The 18,935-nt window shown below is 45.2% G+C and overlaps 5 protein-coding genes across 7 annotated transcripts; 3 read left to right on the forward strand and 2 right to left on the reverse strand.

Moving 5' to 3' along the window:
* Window positions 1–3,446: 3,446 nt before the first annotated feature.
* On the forward strand, window positions 3,447–8,214 carry LOC132256512 (annexin B9). 3 transcript variants are annotated; one of them, XM_059752970.1, is made up of 4 exons: window positions 3,447–3,581; window positions 5,959–6,483; window positions 7,057–7,473; window positions 7,886–8,214. In XM_059752970.1, the coding sequence occupies exons 2-4, from the start codon at window positions 5,971–5,973 to the stop codon at window positions 7,940–7,942; spliced, it is 987 nt and encodes a 328-aa protein (XP_059608953.1). In that variant the 5' UTR covers window positions 3,447–3,581; window positions 5,959–5,970; the 3' UTR covers window positions 7,943–8,214. The 3 variants fall into 3 exon arrangements, with proteins under 3 accessions (XP_059608953.1, XP_059608956.1, XP_059608954.1); XM_059752973.1 differs by having other exon boundaries at window positions 3,449–3,581; window positions 7,057–7,464; XM_059752971.1 differs by lacking the exon at window positions 3,447–3,581 and adding an exon at window positions 3,668–3,874.
* A 1,017-nt stretch (window positions 8,215–9,231) lies between these two features.
* On the forward strand, window positions 9,232–12,656 carry LOC132255883 (sodium-coupled monocarboxylate transporter 1-like). The gene is made up of 7 exons (XM_059752053.1): window positions 9,232–9,389; window positions 9,457–9,773; window positions 9,855–9,922; window positions 10,649–10,812; window positions 10,881–11,508; window positions 11,570–11,748; window positions 12,389–12,656. The coding sequence occupies exons 1-7, from the start codon at window positions 9,232–9,234 to the stop codon at window positions 12,654–12,656; spliced, it is 1,782 nt and encodes a 593-aa protein (XP_059608036.1).
* An 862-nt stretch (window positions 12,657–13,518) lies between these two features.
* Window positions 13,519–15,259, reverse strand: LOC132255648 (zinc finger protein 90). The gene is made up of 5 exons (XM_059751752.1): window positions 14,853–15,259; window positions 14,132–14,789; window positions 13,966–14,062; window positions 13,796–13,892; window positions 13,519–13,653 (listed from the first exon to the last, which is right to left on the reverse strand). Exons 1-5 carry the CDS (start codon window positions 15,019–15,021, stop codon window positions 13,523–13,525), a joined length of 1,152 nt encoding a protein of 383 aa, XP_059607735.1. The 5' UTR covers window positions 15,022–15,259; the 3' UTR covers window positions 13,519–13,522.
* A 430-nt stretch (window positions 15,260–15,689) lies between these two features.
* On the forward strand, window positions 15,690–17,128 carry LOC132256597 (probable phenylalanine--tRNA ligase, mitochondrial). The gene is made up of 2 exons (XM_059753101.1): window positions 15,690–16,210; window positions 16,269–17,128. The coding sequence occupies exons 1-2, from the start codon at window positions 15,717–15,719 to the stop codon at window positions 17,089–17,091; spliced, it is 1,317 nt and encodes a 438-aa protein (XP_059609084.1). The 5' UTR covers window positions 15,690–15,716; the 3' UTR covers window positions 17,092–17,128.
* LOC132256594 (another transcription unit protein) lies at window positions 17,084–18,909 on the reverse strand. The gene is made up of 2 exons (XM_059753098.1): window positions 17,372–18,909; window positions 17,084–17,312 (listed from the first exon to the last, which is right to left on the reverse strand). The coding sequence occupies exons 1-2, from the start codon at window positions 18,840–18,842 to the stop codon at window positions 17,125–17,127; spliced, it is 1,659 nt and encodes a 552-aa protein (XP_059609081.1). The 5' UTR covers window positions 18,843–18,909; the 3' UTR covers window positions 17,084–17,124.
* Between the last annotated feature and the right edge of the window lie 26 nt (window positions 18,910–18,935).

An 18,935-nucleotide genomic window follows, 5' to 3' on the forward strand; every position in this document is an offset into this window, starting at 1 on the left:
AATTGGATTTGATCTAGCGAGTGATGCCAGTGGGTATGTAAATAAAAAGAGGTAAAAGTGGCAATGATTTTTGGCCGATCCTCCAGTGCTGAGGGAAATGGGATCACCGTGCATCGTCCATCGTTGGCTTGTGTGCGGATAAAAGAATTGCTCTCATGCGCGACGCTTTCTACACACCGCAGGGAGAAATTAATGGCAATAAGATCTTCCACTTTCCCCCTTGCGGCCGCTTCCGTCCCTCACGGGCCCCACCCTGCCCATCTACATGTGTACTTAATGTATTAGCGACTACCTGACTTCGGATGCACAAGAGCGAGCGAGACGCCGTGCGCGCATTGCATGCTGAGGAAACTCTCAGCGGCAGCATTTATTACATTCGGCCGTTTTTTTATTGCCTGCCGCTTCTTGGATGCCGTGCACTTGCGACTCCGGCCGTCGAGGGTCCAGCTACTGGCCACGGAGCGCTTTCCCCGAAACCATCCGGGCGCTCCCTTCCGAGAGAAAATGCGCCACTTTCCGCCAAATTGCCCATTTTCACCAATTCACACCACAGCGGCGGCGGAAGAGTGACTTGCACAGCGGCCGTGGCCAAATTGCACCTGATTCAAGGTGGATTGCGATCGCGATAGGGCAACGGAACACTTGCTTTTGCAAAGTTCAGCGAATTAATTGCGATAAGAGTGATTTATGAATCGAAATTGGATCTTGATAGACTCGGTGTAAAATAGTGGTATTTTGACCCAAGGCAATTCTCTCTCAGTGTGTGAAAAATTGCGATTATTATGCACCTTTAGGGGCATCAGTATTATTCGAGAAAAGGATTAAGAACAAATAAATCCAAGGGATTTTATGTCTTGTAGAATTTCAGTGAAATGTCAGATGTAAAGTGACTCTGGAATTGTAACGAATTACTAAAATTCAGAAGTGGGATAATGTTCGATATTTTCTAAACTAAAATTAAAATTCTAACGATATTTTTCGCCTTTCGGCAATTTAAATTTCTTCATTAAAATTTCCTAGTGTTGTTTTTTTCTTACTTTCATTTCAAATAATTTAATAACTATTAATTGCCATCATAATCTCTGTTTTACCTAATAAATAGTTATGAAAAATTTGAAGAAAAAAAAACATGGCATTTAAAAACTAATAATATCTTTGAAAACATCGGTTATATTATTTTGAATGAAAAACAACAACAAAATACCAAAGAAATCTCTTGTATGAGCGAGATTAAAGCAAATTTCAACAACTTATAATCTTCTCAAGTTAGAAAGTCAATGGCACTCAACCACATGCAGTCCAACTTTTCCCTCTTTTGCCAATTAGAGAGAGAGACAAGAAAAATCTCAAAACACAAAAATTCAATGCTAAACTGTATCATGTGATGGCATAAATTTTGTGGAGAAGTGCGAGTTTAAGATGAGCGGAAATAAATCATTTCCGAGAAAGTAAGCGCAAATGTGGAGAAAAATTTCTGCCTTTCGACTTCGCATGTGGGAAAATTGTGAGTCTCTCCTATCTCTCTGGCTTGTCCTGACGACCATGCGGCCTTCCGACGCTGGAGTCCCCAGAAGTGGCTGCAGCATTGGCCGCTGATGGACATCTCTCTCTGGATGCATCCGCGCAATTCCTCCTCTTGCGTCTTTTTCGGCTGCACTGCGCTGGGTCATCAACCCCATGGCGAATTGCGGCCCTCGGGGCATAATTTGTGGGTCCCTCTTTTCGCAAATTTGCACTCTTGTTGCAGGGCCTCATGCTGCGCTGCTGCTCCCAATCCGCATGCGATCAAAGATGAAAATGCGTCCACATGAAAGTGTGAGAATGTGTGATATGTTGCCGAGCGGGAAAAGATCTCTAAAAAGGCAGACAATTGCACTTTCTTCTTTCTCTCTCTTTCGCCAGCATCGCAAGCCAAAGTCCCATTCTGCGATGGGAACGGAATCACGTCGATGTGAGGAGATCAAATGGGAATCAATTGTTGAGGTGAAATTGATTGATTTATCATTGAAGTGCTGCGATGAGATCAAATCAATTGGATCAGTGGGTTTTTCTGCCATCAACATCATAAATTGCCAATGAGGCTTTTGTTGCCTTTAAGAAGGGTGTGTTCTTTTGGCCAAAAATCCGTTGGCCAGACTTGAAGCACAGAGAGAAAATTGCGGCAATTTCATATCTGATTCTCAACAGCGCACACAAACTGAAGAAATTCGCATGTTTAAATGTACTTCTTCTTCACCATCTCTCGCTTTATTTATTGTCTTATTGCGCAGCTTGTGTTCTGACTCATGAAAAAACACCACCTCTCTTCCAACTAATTTCACTGCTTCCTGATATAATTTTATTTCTAAATGTGATTGCCTGAACGAAAGATTTCATTATTTGTGGGCTTGATTCAATTGTAACAGTTAAAGATTCTTATATTTTTCATAAATAATTCATTTGATGTATCATTTGTTCACTTATTAATGGAAATTTGATGGAGAGACTCTCGCCGCCATGAAAATCATCTTAATGACACACCGCGGCCACTCTTCCCGCGCTGAATTTTCCAGTGAGCAGCACCTGGAAAGTGGTGGGCACAGCGATTCTCAAAGTGTTTCCGCGCGCGCAACCTTCTCAGCTGCATAATTGCATGGGAATCCACCGGCTGAATTGCATGGTCAATTGAAGTGCAACGGAGATTTCATTATCAATTAATTGCAGATCATTTAGTGTAGCAAAACAATGATTTATGGCTAGAAAATTCATTTGCTCAGTGGAAATTGCCTGGAAAGATAAACTCATATGCACAGAGTCAATTACTTGGCTTTTCATCTTAATCTTGATGATGGAATTTAGAGCCTTCTCACCCAGTGATATGCGCTGATGTTCTTCTTCTGTACAATACATCACTCAACATGATACTTTGTAGAGCATATTTGAACGGTTTTCACTAATTTCAATTATCCATCGTAATATATTCTAAACAAACCATAATAAATATGGCTCTTTATGACTTCTTAAGCACTATGATAATTCAATCATCGAAATAATTTACTATTTTATTATATTTTAATAAAACTATTATATTTTCTAAAAATATTTTGTGTGCCATTTCTTTTCTCCGTTGTGTAATTTGATTCTGTCGTAGAATTTTCCGGCTCTTGAAGTCTTTTCAGCTCTTCGGGCATTCAACAGGTAACATTGCCACTCGCTGAGAAGACTTCAATGCATGGTTGGACAGCACCTGAGTTCCGGCGGAGAGGAGAAGTTAACTCACCACGAGTCGATTTGAATGCGCAGCTTCACAGCAACTCCCGCCTTTCGGCCAGTGTTCCACATGCTGTGCGCTCGACCGTTGGCGCTGAGAGATTTGAATTGGGCATGTTTGGTTCTACTACTTCACCGGCAGCCAGTTTCGGCTCCACGTGACGTAATCCCCATTTTTACATGACACTCCACTACAGAGTGACTCAGAGAGTCAGTATTAAAGTGTACGTACGAGCGGTTTCCCATATTCTTGGGTGTGTCTCAAGTAATATTCGACCGAATTCACACTCCTCAGTTTTCGCTGTGCAATTCCTCAAGGCACATTTCTGCAGGTAAGTTCCTATTCTCCTCCACAATTTCTCCACTTCAATCGTGCACCTTTCAGCATTGCAAAATTGTTCATCACGGTCTTCTTCCCGCCTCACTTTTCTTGCAAAACTCTCCATTGTGTGTTGTCCCGTGCAAGTGAAAAGAATCACGACACTTTCGGCACATTTTCACTCAGCAATTTACACCTCGCCTTCAGCATTCGAATGGTGTGTTTGTCAGTGAGATTCAACAAATAGAGAAGGTGTTTTATCTGCCCAGGGGAATTGCTATCGTGGCAAGTTATCAGGAAATAGAGGTGAAGATCATAAACATAAAACTATATAGTGAGAAAGGGGCATTGAAAACTAAGAGTGATGGAGAAAAAAAGCTCAAAATGGGAGCGAATTTGTTAAATGTCTGCGCTTCGGATTGTAACAATTCCCACGCATTGTAATTAAATCAACTCTTCTCTTCCACTTTTATGCCCAAAAATTTCGAAAGTTGCCAGTGTAATCTTCCGATTTCGGTTTCGTCAAGTTTTCATTTTCTACCTCTTCAGCCGAAGAGAGTAATTTTTGGCCAACACAAAAAAGAACCCACACGAAGCATATAGGAGTGAAGAATAGAATAAGTCCTTGACTCTCTTCAATGCGTAGTTAATTATTTCCATCCGAAGCATTTTCTGCTGAAATTCTCTTGGCTTGATTCATGCGCGATGTCGCAATGCTAAATCGCGCGTTTCCCAAGAAACCGGCGAGATTCACAGCGAGTTTCCACTGAGAAACTGTGTTGCAGACTCACTGGAATATCGATGATCTAATTTTATAGCATTATAGCTGCTTAAATTTGTCACTCTGTGATCCCTTAATTGCCAATCGATTGCTCATCAACACACACACTGAAGAAAGTTCATATGGTTTTGATAACATAATAATGGTTTGAAATTGTCCGAAAGTGATAAGAAACTTCAATTTATTAGCGAGACTCATTAAAATTAAGTTATCAAATTGAGTTTTTTTTCAATTCATACATTTTAAGAGGAATCATTCAACCAGTCTCTTATTTTAAGAGAAGTTTGCTACAATGATTTTCTGAATCATTCGCAAGATTTTTGCAAGATTTCATTGAAGTGTTTAATTGTGAAAATATACTCTTTGGTTTTATGTGTTACTGAATTTAAGTACCTATGAAAAGTCTCAGTTTTGTGAATTTTTAGAGCTTTCTGAAAAGTCTTTGAGGCATTTTGCTCATTTTACTCTATAATTTTGACACAAATCTTACTTTTAAACCTTTTTTTCCTCAATTACCACTAATTTATGTTATCTCGCTTAAATTACCCATGTGTCTTTTGACTCAATATTTTCTCCAGAAAAATTACAGTGAATTTATTCGTGATTCAGTTCAACGACACGAATCGTGACAAAGATGTTTACATATGCGAAAAGATAGCAATTTTACAAGATGATTTCAGTGAAAATCTGGCAACTTCTACTGGACAATCAATAACACATTTTTCATTCTTGTGATTCATGAGGTGAATTATTGAGAAGGTAATTGCTTAACTTCGACAAGATTGTAGAAACTTCTAACTTATCGTGTCGCTTTACTTATTCATGACACATTGAACGATTGTATTCTTTGCCAGACACACAACTAAACATTTTTTCTCTCTCTCTCTGCTAAGCAACTCTCATATTCTCGACATGTGTTGATGGGGAGAAAAAAAGATTCAGGGTCAAAAATAACTCTTTGTCGATTTTTTTTTCGTGTTTGATTCTTCTTTAACCTTCTCACGGAAGAAATCTCCGGATTTGGCGGGCATTTTTTCCTTCTCGCCTGCACTAACGTGACTCTCTCTCCTTATGCTTATCGCCGACATAATCACTGAATCTGTCCACTTGATAGCGATCTGTCGAGCTAGAGACAATTGTGGAAACTCGTTCGCATTAGAGGGTTAATGAAGAGTGGAAAGAATGGCACTAATGGCCAAGTGAGATGGAGATTTGCTGTGCCTCGCAGCTACTCTTCTTCTTCTTTTAATGTACATTTTCATATCGAGATTGATGTATCCAACACGTGATAATTTAATTACCCTTCTTTAAACGCGTCTCTCAGTTTCACCTCATCATATTCTGCCAATGCGTCGCTGCTTTTTTTCCCTCCTCTCTGACTCCGTTCAGCCATTTATGTTGTGAGCATCTTCTGATCCAGCATTTTTGCCATGTGAATGGGATTGAGAGACATTAAATTGCACATTGAGAAAGATTGTGTGCGCAGAGGTGAAATGAGGCCGCTCACACACTCTGGCCCGTGCGAAATTGCCAACTAAAGCATCTAATGTTTGCACCATATTCAATCACACACACGCAAGATCTAATCGACTTTCTCCACTTCCGCCAGATTCCGTGAAAGATGTCTTCGGCTGAGTACTATCCCTTCCGCTGCACGCCGACCGTTTATCCGGCAGATCCCTTCGATGCCGTGGCCGATGCCGGGACGCTGCGCACGGCCATGAAAGGCTTCGGCACGGACGAGAAGGCCATCATGGAGGTTCTGGGCCGTCGTGGAATTGTGCAGCGCCTGGAAATTGTGGAGGCCTTCAAGACCTCCTACGGCAAGGATCTCATCTCGGACCTCAAGTCCGAGCTGGGCGGCAACTTCGAGAACGCCGTGGTGGCCCTGATGACGCCCCTGCCGCAGTACTACGCGTCCGAGCTGCACGACGCCGTGGCCGGGATGGGAACCGACGAGGAGTGCATCATCGAGGTGCTGTGCTCGCTGTCCAACTACGGTATCAAGACCATCGCGCAGTTCTACGAGCAAATGTACGGACGCACGCTGGAGGACGACCTCAAGGGAGACACGAGTGGCCACTTCAAGAGGCTCTGCCGATCGCTGGTGCAGGGCAACAGAGATGAGAATCAGGTGAGAAGATGTGCCTTTCTCCGCACCGATGCCATTTGCGCAATCGAGGCGAGGTGCCTTTTTAGGCCTGCAATTAATGTCTCATGATGCGAGAGAATAATCAAGTTCAGTGGTTTTTTGCTCGCAATTGTCGTAACCTTTTTCCATCGGGAAAGTTTCACGTGCGACTCACGAGGGAATCCACCGTCAAATCCAATATATCTACGAGGTGTGAGTTAACTACATATATTTGGTGGCGTTTGAGCTAAAGAAGCAAGTTAATTGCTGAAACACCCAAATTTCAACTGTAATTTGTAACAATTCAGAAGTGGGATCACTTGAGAAACATTTCCTTGAAACATTCTAGCGACAAAAGCCTCTTCAGCGACATTGTTGCGCGAGATATCACCTCCGGGTTATTAGTGATTCTATCGCTTCTCCCGTTTTTTGTGTCGGTGAGAGATGACGACAAAAATTATCAGGTGTGAGTCACTTCGCGATCTCCAGCAGCAGCTAAACAATCATTGCTACCGTCATGGAAAATGACGCGAATTCCCACAATTGCTAACAATCATTTCTCCATGAATTCCACAGGGAGTGGATGAGGCCGCCGCCATTGCTGACGCCCAGGCGCTCTTCGACGCCGGCGAAGGTCAGTGGGGCACGGATGAGTCCATCTTTAACTCACTCCTGGTCACGCGCTCGTACCAGCAGCTGCGGCAAATCTTCCAGGAGTACCAGAACATCGCCGGACGGGACATCGAGTCGGCCATCAAGAGCGAATTCAGCGGCGCCGTGGAGAAGGGCATGCTGGCCATCGTGGGCTGCTGCAAGTCCAAAGTGGACTACTTCGCCGAGAGACTCCACGACGCCATGAATGGCCTGGGCACCAACGACAAGACTCTCATCCGGATCATCGTGAGTCGCTCGGAGATCGATCTGGGCGACATCAAGGAGGCCTTCGAGGCCAAGTACGGCAAGAGCCTCGTGTCGTGGATCAAGGTAACTTGGGTATGGTATCTTTGTTGATTTTTTTGCTCGCCTTCTGCATCTTCTGGGCACGTCTATGGGTAAATAATCGACTAACCAGAGCTTCAATGTGGGGCTGTTTGACGAAAGAACTTCTCTTTGGCGATTTTCATTATCACACACTTCAGACGCGCCAATGTCACATAACTCGATTATCAGTTTCTGACCTGTGGCAAGATTGAGTCACTTTACTCATCACGCAGCATTAAATCTAACCGCAAGATTGTCATTAAACCAACATGAAAAGATCGTCTAAGAGAAGTTATTGGACTTTTTGGTTGTATTCTCAAAATTCAGCAGCCCTGCCTTCAAATAACTCATGTGTGTCTTTCGCCTATAAACAGCGTCGTTCCAACACTAATCGTCCGTCTTGTATCTGCTTCCCTTCCTGCAGGGCGACACTTCAGGTGACTACAAGAAGCTGCTCTTGACACTCGTCGGTGGCCTGTGAGCGAAGCCAGTACGGTTCTGAGTGCCTAAAGAGTGCCTCATAACACTTTACCTCCTTCAGCTGCCAAGCAGAAGAGACACTAAAATTTTTACCAATATTTGCATACTTCTGCATAATTTTTGCAAATAAAATCGTTCATGTTTTTGTCGTTTATATTGGAGAATCTCTTATACAAAACCAGAAGATGTTTAGAATTTACAATAAAAACGTATATACTATAATTTAATTGTGGTTGTAGCCAATATTTAGAATAAAAAACCATTCTTCACCGATTGGCCTTTACGAATTGCAAATTATTAATCTTTTTTTTTCGCTGGATTTGTGGGAATAGAAAAGCGCCTGTGAGAAGGTGACTTGGCGCCAATCGACACTTCTCACACATTCTGCATACGTATTTTCGCGATGTCGAGATAAAAGACCTCTATATCGATACGTGAAATTTCTCAAAATTTTCCACTCGTCATATCATGAAATATTCATAGTATTTTTTTCGTCACACTCTTCAAATGATATCGCGGAAAAAATGTACATCAACTGCATGGAATTGTTTGTATAATATTGCAAAAAAACTGTGCCTTGCTTTAGCACATAAGTAGTTTTGGAAAATATTCATGATGGAATTAAATGTCGCGAAGAGTGAGTGAAAGAGTTGAGGGGATGATCAGTGCTCTAATTAAAGGCAATCGGCTTAGAATATTCCGAATACACCTGTGAAAATGAGAAAAGCAATTATTTATGCTGTCTCAGATTATTCTCTAATGGGAAACAATTAATTAAAAAGATCGCAAAAAAGTAATTCGTATGAAGAAGAGAGAATTTATATGATATTCAGTTGTTCACCATTTGATTAAACATCACAATTCAAGAAAAAAAACACAATCGTCTCAATCGAATTATTGATCACCTCGATAGCCTAATATCCACACCGATCAATAATGCATATTCAACTCATGAAGCGCATGATAAGTTATCAAAGTGTAGTATTGAGCGATGCATATCATTGCTGAATGAATCGCGAAAAGGCACTTGTTTAATTTTAAACCAAACCTCAAGTTATTTACGATTCCACTGATAACCAGCCATTTATCTACCCAAATGAAGAATTTATACGCCCAGAGATTTGATTTCAACCTGCCGCAATATTCGCAGTTGGAAAGAGTGAGTGGCAAAGCGGGATGGAAGATGATTTTTTCCGCGGCGCGCTGACCCTCGAAGTGGTGATTTATCAGCCTCCCGAAAAGCCTTAAGACGGCATTCTCAGCCAGAGCGCTTCAGTAGCTCACACGATAATGATCAGTGCCGACGTCGCGAGTCAATCCTTCGCCATCACGGATGGCGTGATTCTCATCCTGATGCTGGTCATCTCGATGTGCATCGGCTTCTACCATGGCTATGCCAATCGCAAGACGCTGAAGACGGAAGCGGAGTACCTGATGGGCGGCAGAAAGTGAGAGTGACTCCAGTGGAAATTTCCCGCGTGAAGCGTGGCGTGAAACTGTGATCTTCTCTTGCAGCATGAGCGTGGTGCCCGTGGGCATGAGCATCCTGGCCAGCACACTGAGTGCCATCGGCCTGATGGGTGTGCAGACGGAGATGTACCTGTACGGCAGCACCTTCGCCTTCTCCTTCTTCCCATTCCTGGTCACGGCGCTGGTCTTCAACAAGTACATCCTGCCCATCTTCTACTCCCTCAACATCACCTCCATGTATCACTATCTGGAGAAGAGATTCGACAGACGCGTTCGTCTCTTCGGCTCGATCTCCTTCCTCATCCTCTCCACACTCTACATGCCAATTCTCCTCTACGTCCCAAGTCTGTCGCTCAATCAAGGTGAGAAGCTCGCGATCCACTCTTAGAGTGGTCAAAGTGAAAGAATTGCACACTCTTTCTGCCCTCGTCTTCCATTTTCAGTCACTGGCACCAATGTTAACATCACCAGCGCCATTCTGGTATCAATCGTGGTTCTTTACACCTGTGTAGTGAGTTTTTCTTCTCTCCACATTTTACCTTTTCTATAATTCTTCACGGATTTTTCCACACTCAATAGAAAAATAAAACACCCCGCACAGGGGCTACTCATTCCATTGCCCACAGCATTTACGCAGTTGCACAGAAATTGTGAGAAAAAGCGTAAGTCTGAAAATCTTATCAGTGTGTTTGTAGGTTTTTTTTGCCAACTAAACCGCAAAATGATTCAGTGAAATGTTCATTCAAAGAGTCGCAAAGTGTGCTAATGTTCAAGCCAATGTTTTGCTCAAAAAATTTAATATTATAGTTGTGAGGTCAAATTTGGTCAAACATCTTTTTGGGAAAATTTACAACACCTATAAATAGAAATTCGAGGGGGTTGGTCAGTCGCAAAAAGGAAAAAATTAACTTATTCAATTAGATGCATTTCTCCGAGCAAAAAATATGTACATTAATTTAATCTATTATCTTCACCTTTACCTTGGGTGGTCTTAAATGATTTTTTATTTACAAATGCGAAACAAACACAACACCAAACTTTCCACGCGACATTGATCGTTTTTGCCTCACCAGACAAAACACTGGTGGAATTTGGCTAAACAATTTGGAATATTTTCGGGGAAAAAGGAATTTCCAATATCATGTGTGTCAATATTGACAGTGCGATGAGTAGCCCCTCGTGCTGTGCTGGGGAAGAAATCACTTCCATCATCATCACGTCGTCATTGTCTTTGCAGGGTGGCTTCCGTGCGACCGTTTGGACGGATGTTTTCCAAACAGTCGCGATGTTCGGGGCGATAATTGTGGTGCTAATCAAAGGCACGGTGGAGATTAGCGATGAAATGGGCTTCGAAGGCATCTTTCGCAGCACTTACGACAGGGATCGCTATGAGTTTCCCACGTAAATCCCTCTTTCACCCTTCATCCCTAAGCGGAAGCGTTCGATGGTTAATTTCTGAAACCTTGTAGATTTAACATTGATCCCACAATTCGGCACTCCTTCTGGTCCATCACCTTCGGCGGCGTCGGATACTGCGGCTACATCTTTTGCAATCAGAACGTCGTGCAGCGTTACCTCTCGCTACCCTCCATCGAGAAGGTGCACCGCGCCGCCTGGCTGAGTGTGGGCATCTTCGTCACCATATACTTCCTCAGCATCTACGGCGGTTCACTGCTGCTGGCCACGTTCAATGACTGCGACCCGAAGATGGCAGGTCTGATCCGCGAGCACGATCAGCTCATTCCCTTCTTCGTGCTCCTCATTTCGCGCAACCTCCCGGGATTGGCGGGCATCTTCATCGGCGGAATGTTCTGCGCCGCGCTCAGCTCCATGTCCACCTTCCTCAACTCCATGGCGGCCGTGGTGCTGGAGGACTTCTTCAAGCCCCTCTCGCGGAAGGATCTCAGCATGCGCGCCAAGAATTGGATCATGAGGGGCGTCGTGGTGGTCTTCGGCCTCCTCTGTGTCCCACTCACGGCCATCGCCGAGAAATCCAACACGATCATGCAGCTCACGAACAGCTTCGAAGGCGTCACGAGTGGATCTGTTCTGGGCATCTTCATCCTGGGCATCTTCTTCCCCACCATCAACGGAAGCGTGAGTAGCTCCCATTCACAATCTCAATGCCACGCGCCTAATCCTCGTGATCTCTCTCCAGTGCGCCCTCGTGGGCGGCATTGCCGGCCTGATCCTCATGGGCTGGATCAGCTTCTCCGCCCAAACGGCCATCGCGGCGGGCGATATAGTGTTCGAGACGAAGCCTCTCTCGCACGAAGGCTGTCCCGATCTCTTCAACATCACCGTCAATCTCAACGAGACGTCTTTAGAGGCGGAAAGGTGAGAACTGGTCAATTAACAATCGTGCTAATTAATGACTAAGCACAAGCGCATAATGTATTTCTGTTTATCCACTTAATTGCCTCTTTCTCCAAACACACATTTATCGATTTTCGGGCTGATCAGTGTGTGGAAAAGTACACGGAAACATGTTTAGTACGCACTCGTGAGAATCCGTGATTCGCTCTTTATAGCGCGCGTATCTGAGGCCGAATATGAAATCGATTGTGCTAATTAATCACACTGTATTGATGCCTGCGTCACATGGACGCGATAAGGCTTGATGCAGTATCTCGAGAGTGACCCTTTTGGAAGACTAATTCTGGATTAATTTCAAGTTCAAAGCCACCTGCAGACTGAGACTTTACTTAATTGCTCTATTTGCACTCGTGAATGGCAAATATTTGCAGTTAAATAATAAGAATGCAACCAGTTGATATCTGGTCCAGACGATTCCCAATAAACCAGTTTCTATTTGTAAAAGACTTAAACCCTAGATTCTTCCTTGAGCCAATGAACTCAAATACTTTAATACTCTCTTGGATTCTCAAATGTTTTATTAAGTATTTTGCTGGTAGATTTGTCAAGAATCCTTCAATATCTTTAGTCTCGATTGCCTTAATTTTTGACTTCTCTTCAGATCCTACGTCTTTCCTCTGTTCCGGATATCCTATCTGTTCTACATTCCACTGGGAATCGTCACAACAGTGACTGTGGCCTTCCTGATGCGCTACTTGACCGGCGGCAACAAGCCCGGAGACGTGGACGCCACACTGATCTCGCGCCTCGTGCACTCGCGCGACACTGATGTGAACGAGATCGCCAGGAGTCAGGACATCATTGAGGAGAAGATTGATCTCATGCCGAAGGACGAGCGGACGCTGTCCAGAGTGAAAATCACCAAGTAGCATATTTCTATTGGTTACATTAGCAAATATATGTTTTTATTAGTTTTTCTCATACTTTGTATAATTTTACAATTGCAAGACATATTCAATAAGTCATACAGTAAATTAAATAATAAATATAGTTATACTTTTTTTCAAATATATAATATAGATTAGAAGAGGGGTGTGTTTATATTTTTTCTTGTTTTTTTTTCACTTACCACTACAATTTTTGTTTTTAATTTCCACATGTTTTTTTTCCTTTATTCTTACGCAAATACTCATATTTTCTCCTCTTCTCTCCCTCTTTTTTATTTCCAAATATTTTTCTTTTCTTTTTTTGTGTTTCTCCATCTCATTCATCGTCATGACTAAGTATTAACACTGAATTTATAAGATGAACGAACAATAATTTGCACATACGACATTAAATTAGTAAATTATAAATCATTTAAAACTGGTGGTTTTAATTACTTTGCGTCATAATAAATATAAAATAGAGAGACTCTCTGGTAGGTTCACCTTCAGGAGGAGGTACTTTTCTCAAAAATACTTCTCCCACACACAAACAGTTGTGAGTGGAAAGACATCCTCCGTCACAATTGGACATATTGTCATATATTCATCATAAGACATCGCGACATCGTGAGTTTTTTCACTAGACTTTTTTGTTTATCAACTTCTCAATTTTTCCCCACTAATAAAAAAAAATATTAAAGGATCATCGTTGGAAACTGAACGACATTTGGAAGAAAAATATGCTTTCTTATACACTTTGCTTTTAATCCACAAACACGAACACGCACAGAACGCCTTAAACTCAACCACTCACGATGCCACAATCAAATGATCAATCGTCCAACCTACCAGAAGTCTTTGTACGAGGCTCAGGAAGCGTGTATCTGACTCCTGCTGGCCGCTCCTGTGGAGCCCACAGTCTGAGACGACACCTCGGACTTCACCCGACGAGCGATGTGACTGCGAGTGTGCTTGCGCAAGTGATCCTTCCGGTAGAAGCCTGCATTTGGCAATGAGAGAACAGTTCAAAATTCTTCAGTATTTTTCTTCAATTTGTATAAAGACACATTTTCCTGTTGGCCATCGAGAATCCAATTGGAATTGCAATCCAATTTGACTCAAATGCCAGTCTCAACACTCACCTTTGCCACACTCCGGACATATGTGCTTCTTCTCACCAGAATGAATAACGATATGCAGTGTCAATTGCTCTTTGCGCTTGAACGACTTCATACAGATCTGCAGAGGGAGAGAGAGAGAGAGAGAAGGAATGGTTTAGTCCGGGCATTTCCCCAGAGATTTGGTGTCTCACATTGCAAATGTGCGGCCTGTCGGGAATATGAGACAGCTTGTGTCTTGTCAAGTGATCCTTGCGCTTTAGAGCGGCATTGCAGATGTCGCAAACGAATCTGGAAGGCAAGCAACAGTTTCGTTAGCACTCTAAGAAGAGGAAAGAGGGAGACACTGGATGGTCTTACCTTCTCTCTATGGCATGCGAAATGACGTGTTGCTCAATGAGCGGCCTGTCCGGATACGCCATTTGGCACTCCGGGCAGCAGTAGAGCGTCGAGCCGTCCAGCGCCTTCGTCTCGCGAATCTCGCCGGGCTTTGGACGCGGCTTCTTCACCGTCCGCGGCGCTTTCTGCTTGGGCGCCTTCTTTTTCTTCTTCTTCGCCGAGCCGGTGCCAGACGCGGCGGCGGCGGCGCCGGAGGCCACCGTGGTGGGTGGATTGAGATCACCGTCGAGGTCGTGGGTGAGATTGGCCGCCAGGAGGCTCGAGGCGGCGCTCGTGACGGCCCCATTGGCCGCGCCTGAGGACGGGCCAGTCCCTGAGATGCCGGACTCCTTCTTGATGGACTCTGAGTACTTGAGGAAGTGCTGGATGGAGATGGGCAGTGTGGCGGAGAGCAGGTGCGACGAGTAGTCCACAGAGTTGGCCGGATTGGCCAGCGTCTGCCAGGACTGGTTGACGTTCTGCAGGATCTGCTGATTCAGCACCTCGTCGCGGCTGCGGTCCAGCTTCAGGCCGGCCGCCTTCTGCTTGTCGTGCAGAAAGAGGTGCTCGTTCTGCGACGGCTGCCCAGACGCATACGGGATGGAGATGTTCTGGGCGTACTGCATGTTCGGACTAGACACTGCAAAGACACCAAGGGAGGCGCGTCAGTCGCTCTCCTGTTCGATGGCCGGGGCGCACTCACCTGCTGGGTTCTGACTAAAGTGGTTGGGATTGGAATATCTACTGTCCTGAGCCGCGGACTCCGCCGACGCGTTCGCCGCATAGGAGCCGAGTTGTGTGGAGTCATTGCCGAACTTTGCGGCAAACTGGTGGATGCCCGAGAAGGGGCCACCGAATGCTGAGAAGTTCATCGTTACCTGTAGCGCGTTCACTCACTGTTTATTGCACTCACAACGCCTCACAAGCGGCACATTCTGCCTTTTTCCCCAACTCGCCAATAAACAAAATGACAGGATCAAGCTCAAAATTCTTAGTGTGCTTGGGAAAAAAAGGTTGCCCAGCGTTGCTCAGTTCTTTGGTCTAAATCACCCACGCCTGCCAACTTCGGCTCCCGGTAAGGCGCGAATCCTCGCGCGTCCAGAGATTCTCACTTGCCCAAGGCATTTAGAGTTATATTTCAAGGCAAATCTCTCGTGATCTCCACGAAAGCAAATTTACTATTGATTTAGCATATTTTCAAATTATCGCCACAGCAACGCCACAGACTGATTTAATTTTAATTTCTTCTTTGAAGACAAAATTCTTTGAATGCAATATCAGTGAATTCTACAATGCGACGACGAACCACCAAATCTCATCAAAATCCTGAATTTCGTGGGAAAAACACCCCCGCATGAACAATTTGTCAGATTTACTAATTGTCTTTCTGTTTTCACTATTTTTGAGTGAAAAATTATTGCAATATTTATCAATTTCCTCAGATTTTCTGCCAGATTTCCCGAAAAATCATTTTTCCTGTACTAAAATCCTGTCTGGGCGACACGAGCGCCAATGACGACTGGTATCTGAATCACAATCGCCCTTTTTGACTGTGAAATTGTAAACAATGCCGGTGGCAGGAAATCTCATGAAAATCCGCTTAATTTCCACACTCTTCCCACGTCTCATCGTGCGAAATCTCTCCACAAAGCCTGTTAGTGAGGTGAAACCCACTTTGGAGATAAATCGCCGTGTGTATCGTCCAGACGAGTGGACAAATGTCAATCCTAGAATTCTGTCTTTTCTGGAGCGTCGGATTCACGTTCAGGAACACCATCCGCTCTCGATAGTGCGCCAGAGGATTGTGAAGTACTTCGGTCAGAGGTACCGGAACTCGAGGGGAAACCCAGTGTTCAGCACTCACGATTCATTGAGTCCTATTGTGAGTGTGGAGCAGAATTTTGATAGTCTTCTGATTCCTGGAAATCATCCCAGCAGAGAAAAGTCCCAGTCTTACTACCTGAACAGGGACTTTATGCTGCGTGCTCATACAACGGTACACCAGGCGGAACTTATCTCGGCGGGATTGGATAACTTCCTGATCGTGGGAGATGTTTACAGGTAATTCTGGTGTGGAAGGAATGAAATGATCAACTTACCAGATGTGTTTGTCTTCCAGGCGGGATGAAATTGACTCCACACACTATCCTGTCTTTCACCAACTCGATGCCGTGAGAATTCACACGCAGAAGAGTCTCTTCGGCGAGGTGGATCTTGAAGTGATGGTGGAAAATACTGCTGGCCAGGAGGAATCCACTCATCAACCGTGTCATACTTTGGAGGCAGTGAAACTGGCCGAGAAGGAACTGAAAGACACTCTGGTGGGACTGGTGAAGAGTCTGTTCGGCGAGAAAATCAAGTATCGCTGGGTGGAGGAGACTTTTCCCTTCACTCACCCTTCCTGGGAGCTAGAGATCTTCCATCGTGACAAATGGATGGAGATTCTGGGCTGTGGCATCATGCGACATGAGATTCTAAAGCGCTGTGGCCACACGAATGCCATTGGATTTGCTTTTGGCCTGGGACTGGAACGCTTGGCTATGGCGTTGTTCCAGATTCCGGACATTCGTCTGTTTTGGAGCCGAGATTCCGGCTTCCTGAGTCAGTTTCACGACGACATGCCGCATGGGAAGGTGTACAAAGCGGTTTCGGTGTATCCTCAGTGCTCGAATGATCTCTCTTTCTGGCTGCCAGGCACATCCGGAGGTGATTCCTTCGACCACAATGACTTCTACGACGAGGTGAGGAGCATCGGCGGAGACATGGTGGAGCAGGTGCTGCTGCGTGACCAATTTAAGCATCCCAAGAGCGGCAGAACGAGCCTCTGCTTCCGCATAATCTACAGGCACATGGAGAAGACACTCACGCAGGCGGAAGTGAATGAGATTCACGCCAAGATAGGACAAAATGCTGTGGAGAAGTTCAACGTGGAGATTAGATAGAAGTCCAGGAATATTTATTAAAGAGCAAGAAGCCTAATCATCATCGTTCTTGTCATCTTCTTCCGCCTCATCTTCGTCTTCTTCAGCCTCTTGATTTGCGCCATTGTCCGAATCACTCTCGTCGGAATCCTTGAGGGCAGCCTTGCTCTTGTTGCTCTTCTTGGGTCTGGCCTCGAAGTCCGAGTCATCCTCGTCCGAGGAGTAAATTCCTGCACCTCCACCTGGAATGATTCAGGATTAGTTGATGAAAATGCTTCTGTTGTCTCTCCAGGAGACTCACCTTTCTCCAGCGGCGCCTTTCCCTTCTTGTACTTGTTCTTTATCGCCGCTATCGAGATGCCGCCCTCGTCCTCCGATCCCTCATCGTGATCCCTGTAGGAGCTCGTCAGATTACCCGACTCCCTGCCTCGCTTGGGCTTCACGTGGTGTGTCTTCTGGCGCAGCGCCTGTCGCAGCTTCTCCTCCTCCTTCTTCAGGAAGTACTGCCTATCCTGATCCGGATCCGGGCCCACTTGCGACAGAATCTTTATGCCGCTGGTCTTTTGCAGACGATCCGCCAGCGACATGGTCATCTTCTTGTGCGTGAAGGACTCCGTAGAGTGTGGCCGGAAGGTGAGCTTCGTCCGGAAGACCGCCTGGCCCTGCAAACCCGTGCCCTGGCGGATGAACAAGTGATTGTGGTCGCCATGCAAAGGCTGCTTGTACACGTCGAAGATCTCATTGCCCAGATGAAGGCTCATGCTTCCGTCTGACCACTTCACCATGCGCGCATTTGAGTCCAGCTTCCTCTCGCCATCCTTGCCGAATCTCTCCATCCATCGAATGGTGTTGCTGACCTTCAGCTTGATCCTCTGTCTTCCCTCCTCGTCCAGTGTCTCCTCCTCGTCAATCTCGTCCTCGTACGTCTCCGGATCGAATGGGCGCGTCTCCACGGACAGGAAATTCGGCAGGATGACAAAGTGAATGTCTCTCCCGAGATCAGACATGATTCTCGGGATTTCCACGTCAATCCTCGTCTCATTGATAGGCTCAGGCTCTTGTTCGGTCTCCTTATCGCCACCCTCCTGATCACTCTTCATCTCCTCATCTTCCGACCGGATGAACTGACGCTCCTCGTTTTCCGGCGATGGCGATTTCTCTCTGTCCGAACGCTTCTCACCATCAGATTTGCTGCCCTCATCTGAACTGATATCATCAGCATCACCAAAAAGCTTCGTGGCGGACACTTCAGGAGCCGCATCGGCTTTGGGAGCCTCATCTTCTTCACTATCCGAGTCAATCAGAGCTGATGCCTTCTTGCGATTTTTCATGATTGTCTCCTCATCGGATATTGGCGTTCGTGAGCGCGCTCTGTCTGGAGATTGAGACTTTGATCCTGCCGGCGAGCCACTGCGTGATCTTGAACCACTCTTCTCAGACCGGGGAGAGCGAGGAGTGCTCTTTCCTGAGCCAGATCGCTGAGAACTCCTTCCCGATCGTGGCGAAGCAGAACCACTGCGAGATCTTGGGGATCGTGGAGAACTCCCACCAGACCGTGGACTACCTGTTCCAGAGTGTGGAGATCTGGAGCGCACAGAACCTTGTCCAGAGTGTGGAGTTCCTGACCGAGAGGACCTTGGGGAGTCACCAGACTTATCCGATTTGCCATCAGAAGCATTTCCATCGATTTGCAGCTTTGGTGAGCGCGATGCATCGTCATCAGACGTGTTGTGACCATCATTGGTGCCACTGCCCTCGTTCTCTGAAGACATTTTGTTGGAAATTCACAGGGAAATATCACAAATTCACGAAAAACTCGAAGAGATGTGCGGAAACTTCAAAACAACACGCTTCACTGACGCAGA

This window comes from Phlebotomus argentipes, unplaced genomic scaffold, assembly GCF_947086385.1.
Source record: "Phlebotomus argentipes unplaced genomic scaffold, Phlebotomus argentipes genome assembly contig_5, whole genome shotgun sequence".
Lineage (NCBI taxonomy): Eukaryota > Metazoa > Arthropoda > Insecta > Diptera > Psychodidae > Phlebotomus > Phlebotomus argentipes.

What these genes read in the sequence shown, in the direction of transcription:
- LOC132256512 (XM_059752970.1), top strand. Translation starts at nt 5,971, where the DNA reads ATGTCTTCGGCTGAGTACTATCCCTTCCGCTGCACGCCGACCGTTTAT. An exon ending in GCAACAGAGATGAGAATCAG is followed by an intron (nt 6,484 to 7,056) that starts GTGAGAAGATGT and finishes TGAATTCCACAG; the next exon opens with GGAGTGGATGAGGCCGCCGC. An exon ending in CGTGGATCAAGGTAACTTGG is followed by an intron (nt 7,474 to 7,885) that starts GTATGGTATCTT and finishes CCCTTCCTGCAG; the next exon opens with GGCGACACTTCAGGTGACTA.
- LOC132255883 (XM_059752053.1), top strand. Translation starts at nt 9,232, where the DNA reads ATGATCAGTGCCGACGTCGCGAGTCAATCCTTCGCCATCACGGATGGC. An exon ending in TACCTGATGGGCGGCAGAAA is followed by an intron (nt 9,390 to 9,456) that starts GTGAGAGTGACT and finishes CTTCTCTTGCAG; the next exon opens with CATGAGCGTGGTGCCCGTGG. An exon ending in TCCCCACCATCAACGGAAGC is followed by an intron (nt 11,509 to 11,569) that starts GTGAGTAGCTCC and finishes ATCTCTCTCCAG; the next exon opens with TGCGCCCTCGTGGGCGGCAT.
- LOC132255648 (XM_059751752.1), bottom strand. Translation starts at nt 15,021, where the DNA reads ATGAACTTCTCAGCATTCGGTGGCCCCTTCTCGGGCATCCACCAGTTT. An exon ending in CTTTAGTCAGAACCCAGCAG is followed by an intron (nt 14,790 to 14,852) that starts GTGAGTGCGCCC and finishes GTGTCTTTGCAG; the next exon opens with TGTCTAGTCCGAACATGCAG. An exon ending in TCGCATGCCATAGAGAGAAG is followed by an intron (nt 14,063 to 14,131) that starts GTAAGACCATCC and finishes CTTGCCTTCCAG; the next exon opens with ATTCGTTTGCGACATCTGCA.
- LOC132256597 (XM_059753101.1), top strand. Translation starts at nt 15,717, where the DNA reads ATGCCGGTGGCAGGAAATCTCATGAAAATCCGCTTAATTTCCACACTC. An exon ending in ATCGTGGGAGATGTTTACAG is followed by an intron (nt 16,211 to 16,268) that starts GTAATTCTGGTG and finishes TTTGTCTTCCAG; the next exon opens with GCGGGATGAAATTGACTCCA.
- LOC132256594 (XM_059753098.1), bottom strand. Translation starts at nt 18,842, where the DNA reads ATGTCTTCAGAGAACGAGGGCAGTGGCACCAATGATGGTCACAACACG. An exon ending in AAAGGCGCCGCTGGAGAAAG is followed by an intron (nt 17,313 to 17,371) that starts GTGAGTCTCCTG and finishes GAATCATTCCAG; the next exon opens with GTGGAGGTGCAGGAATTTAC.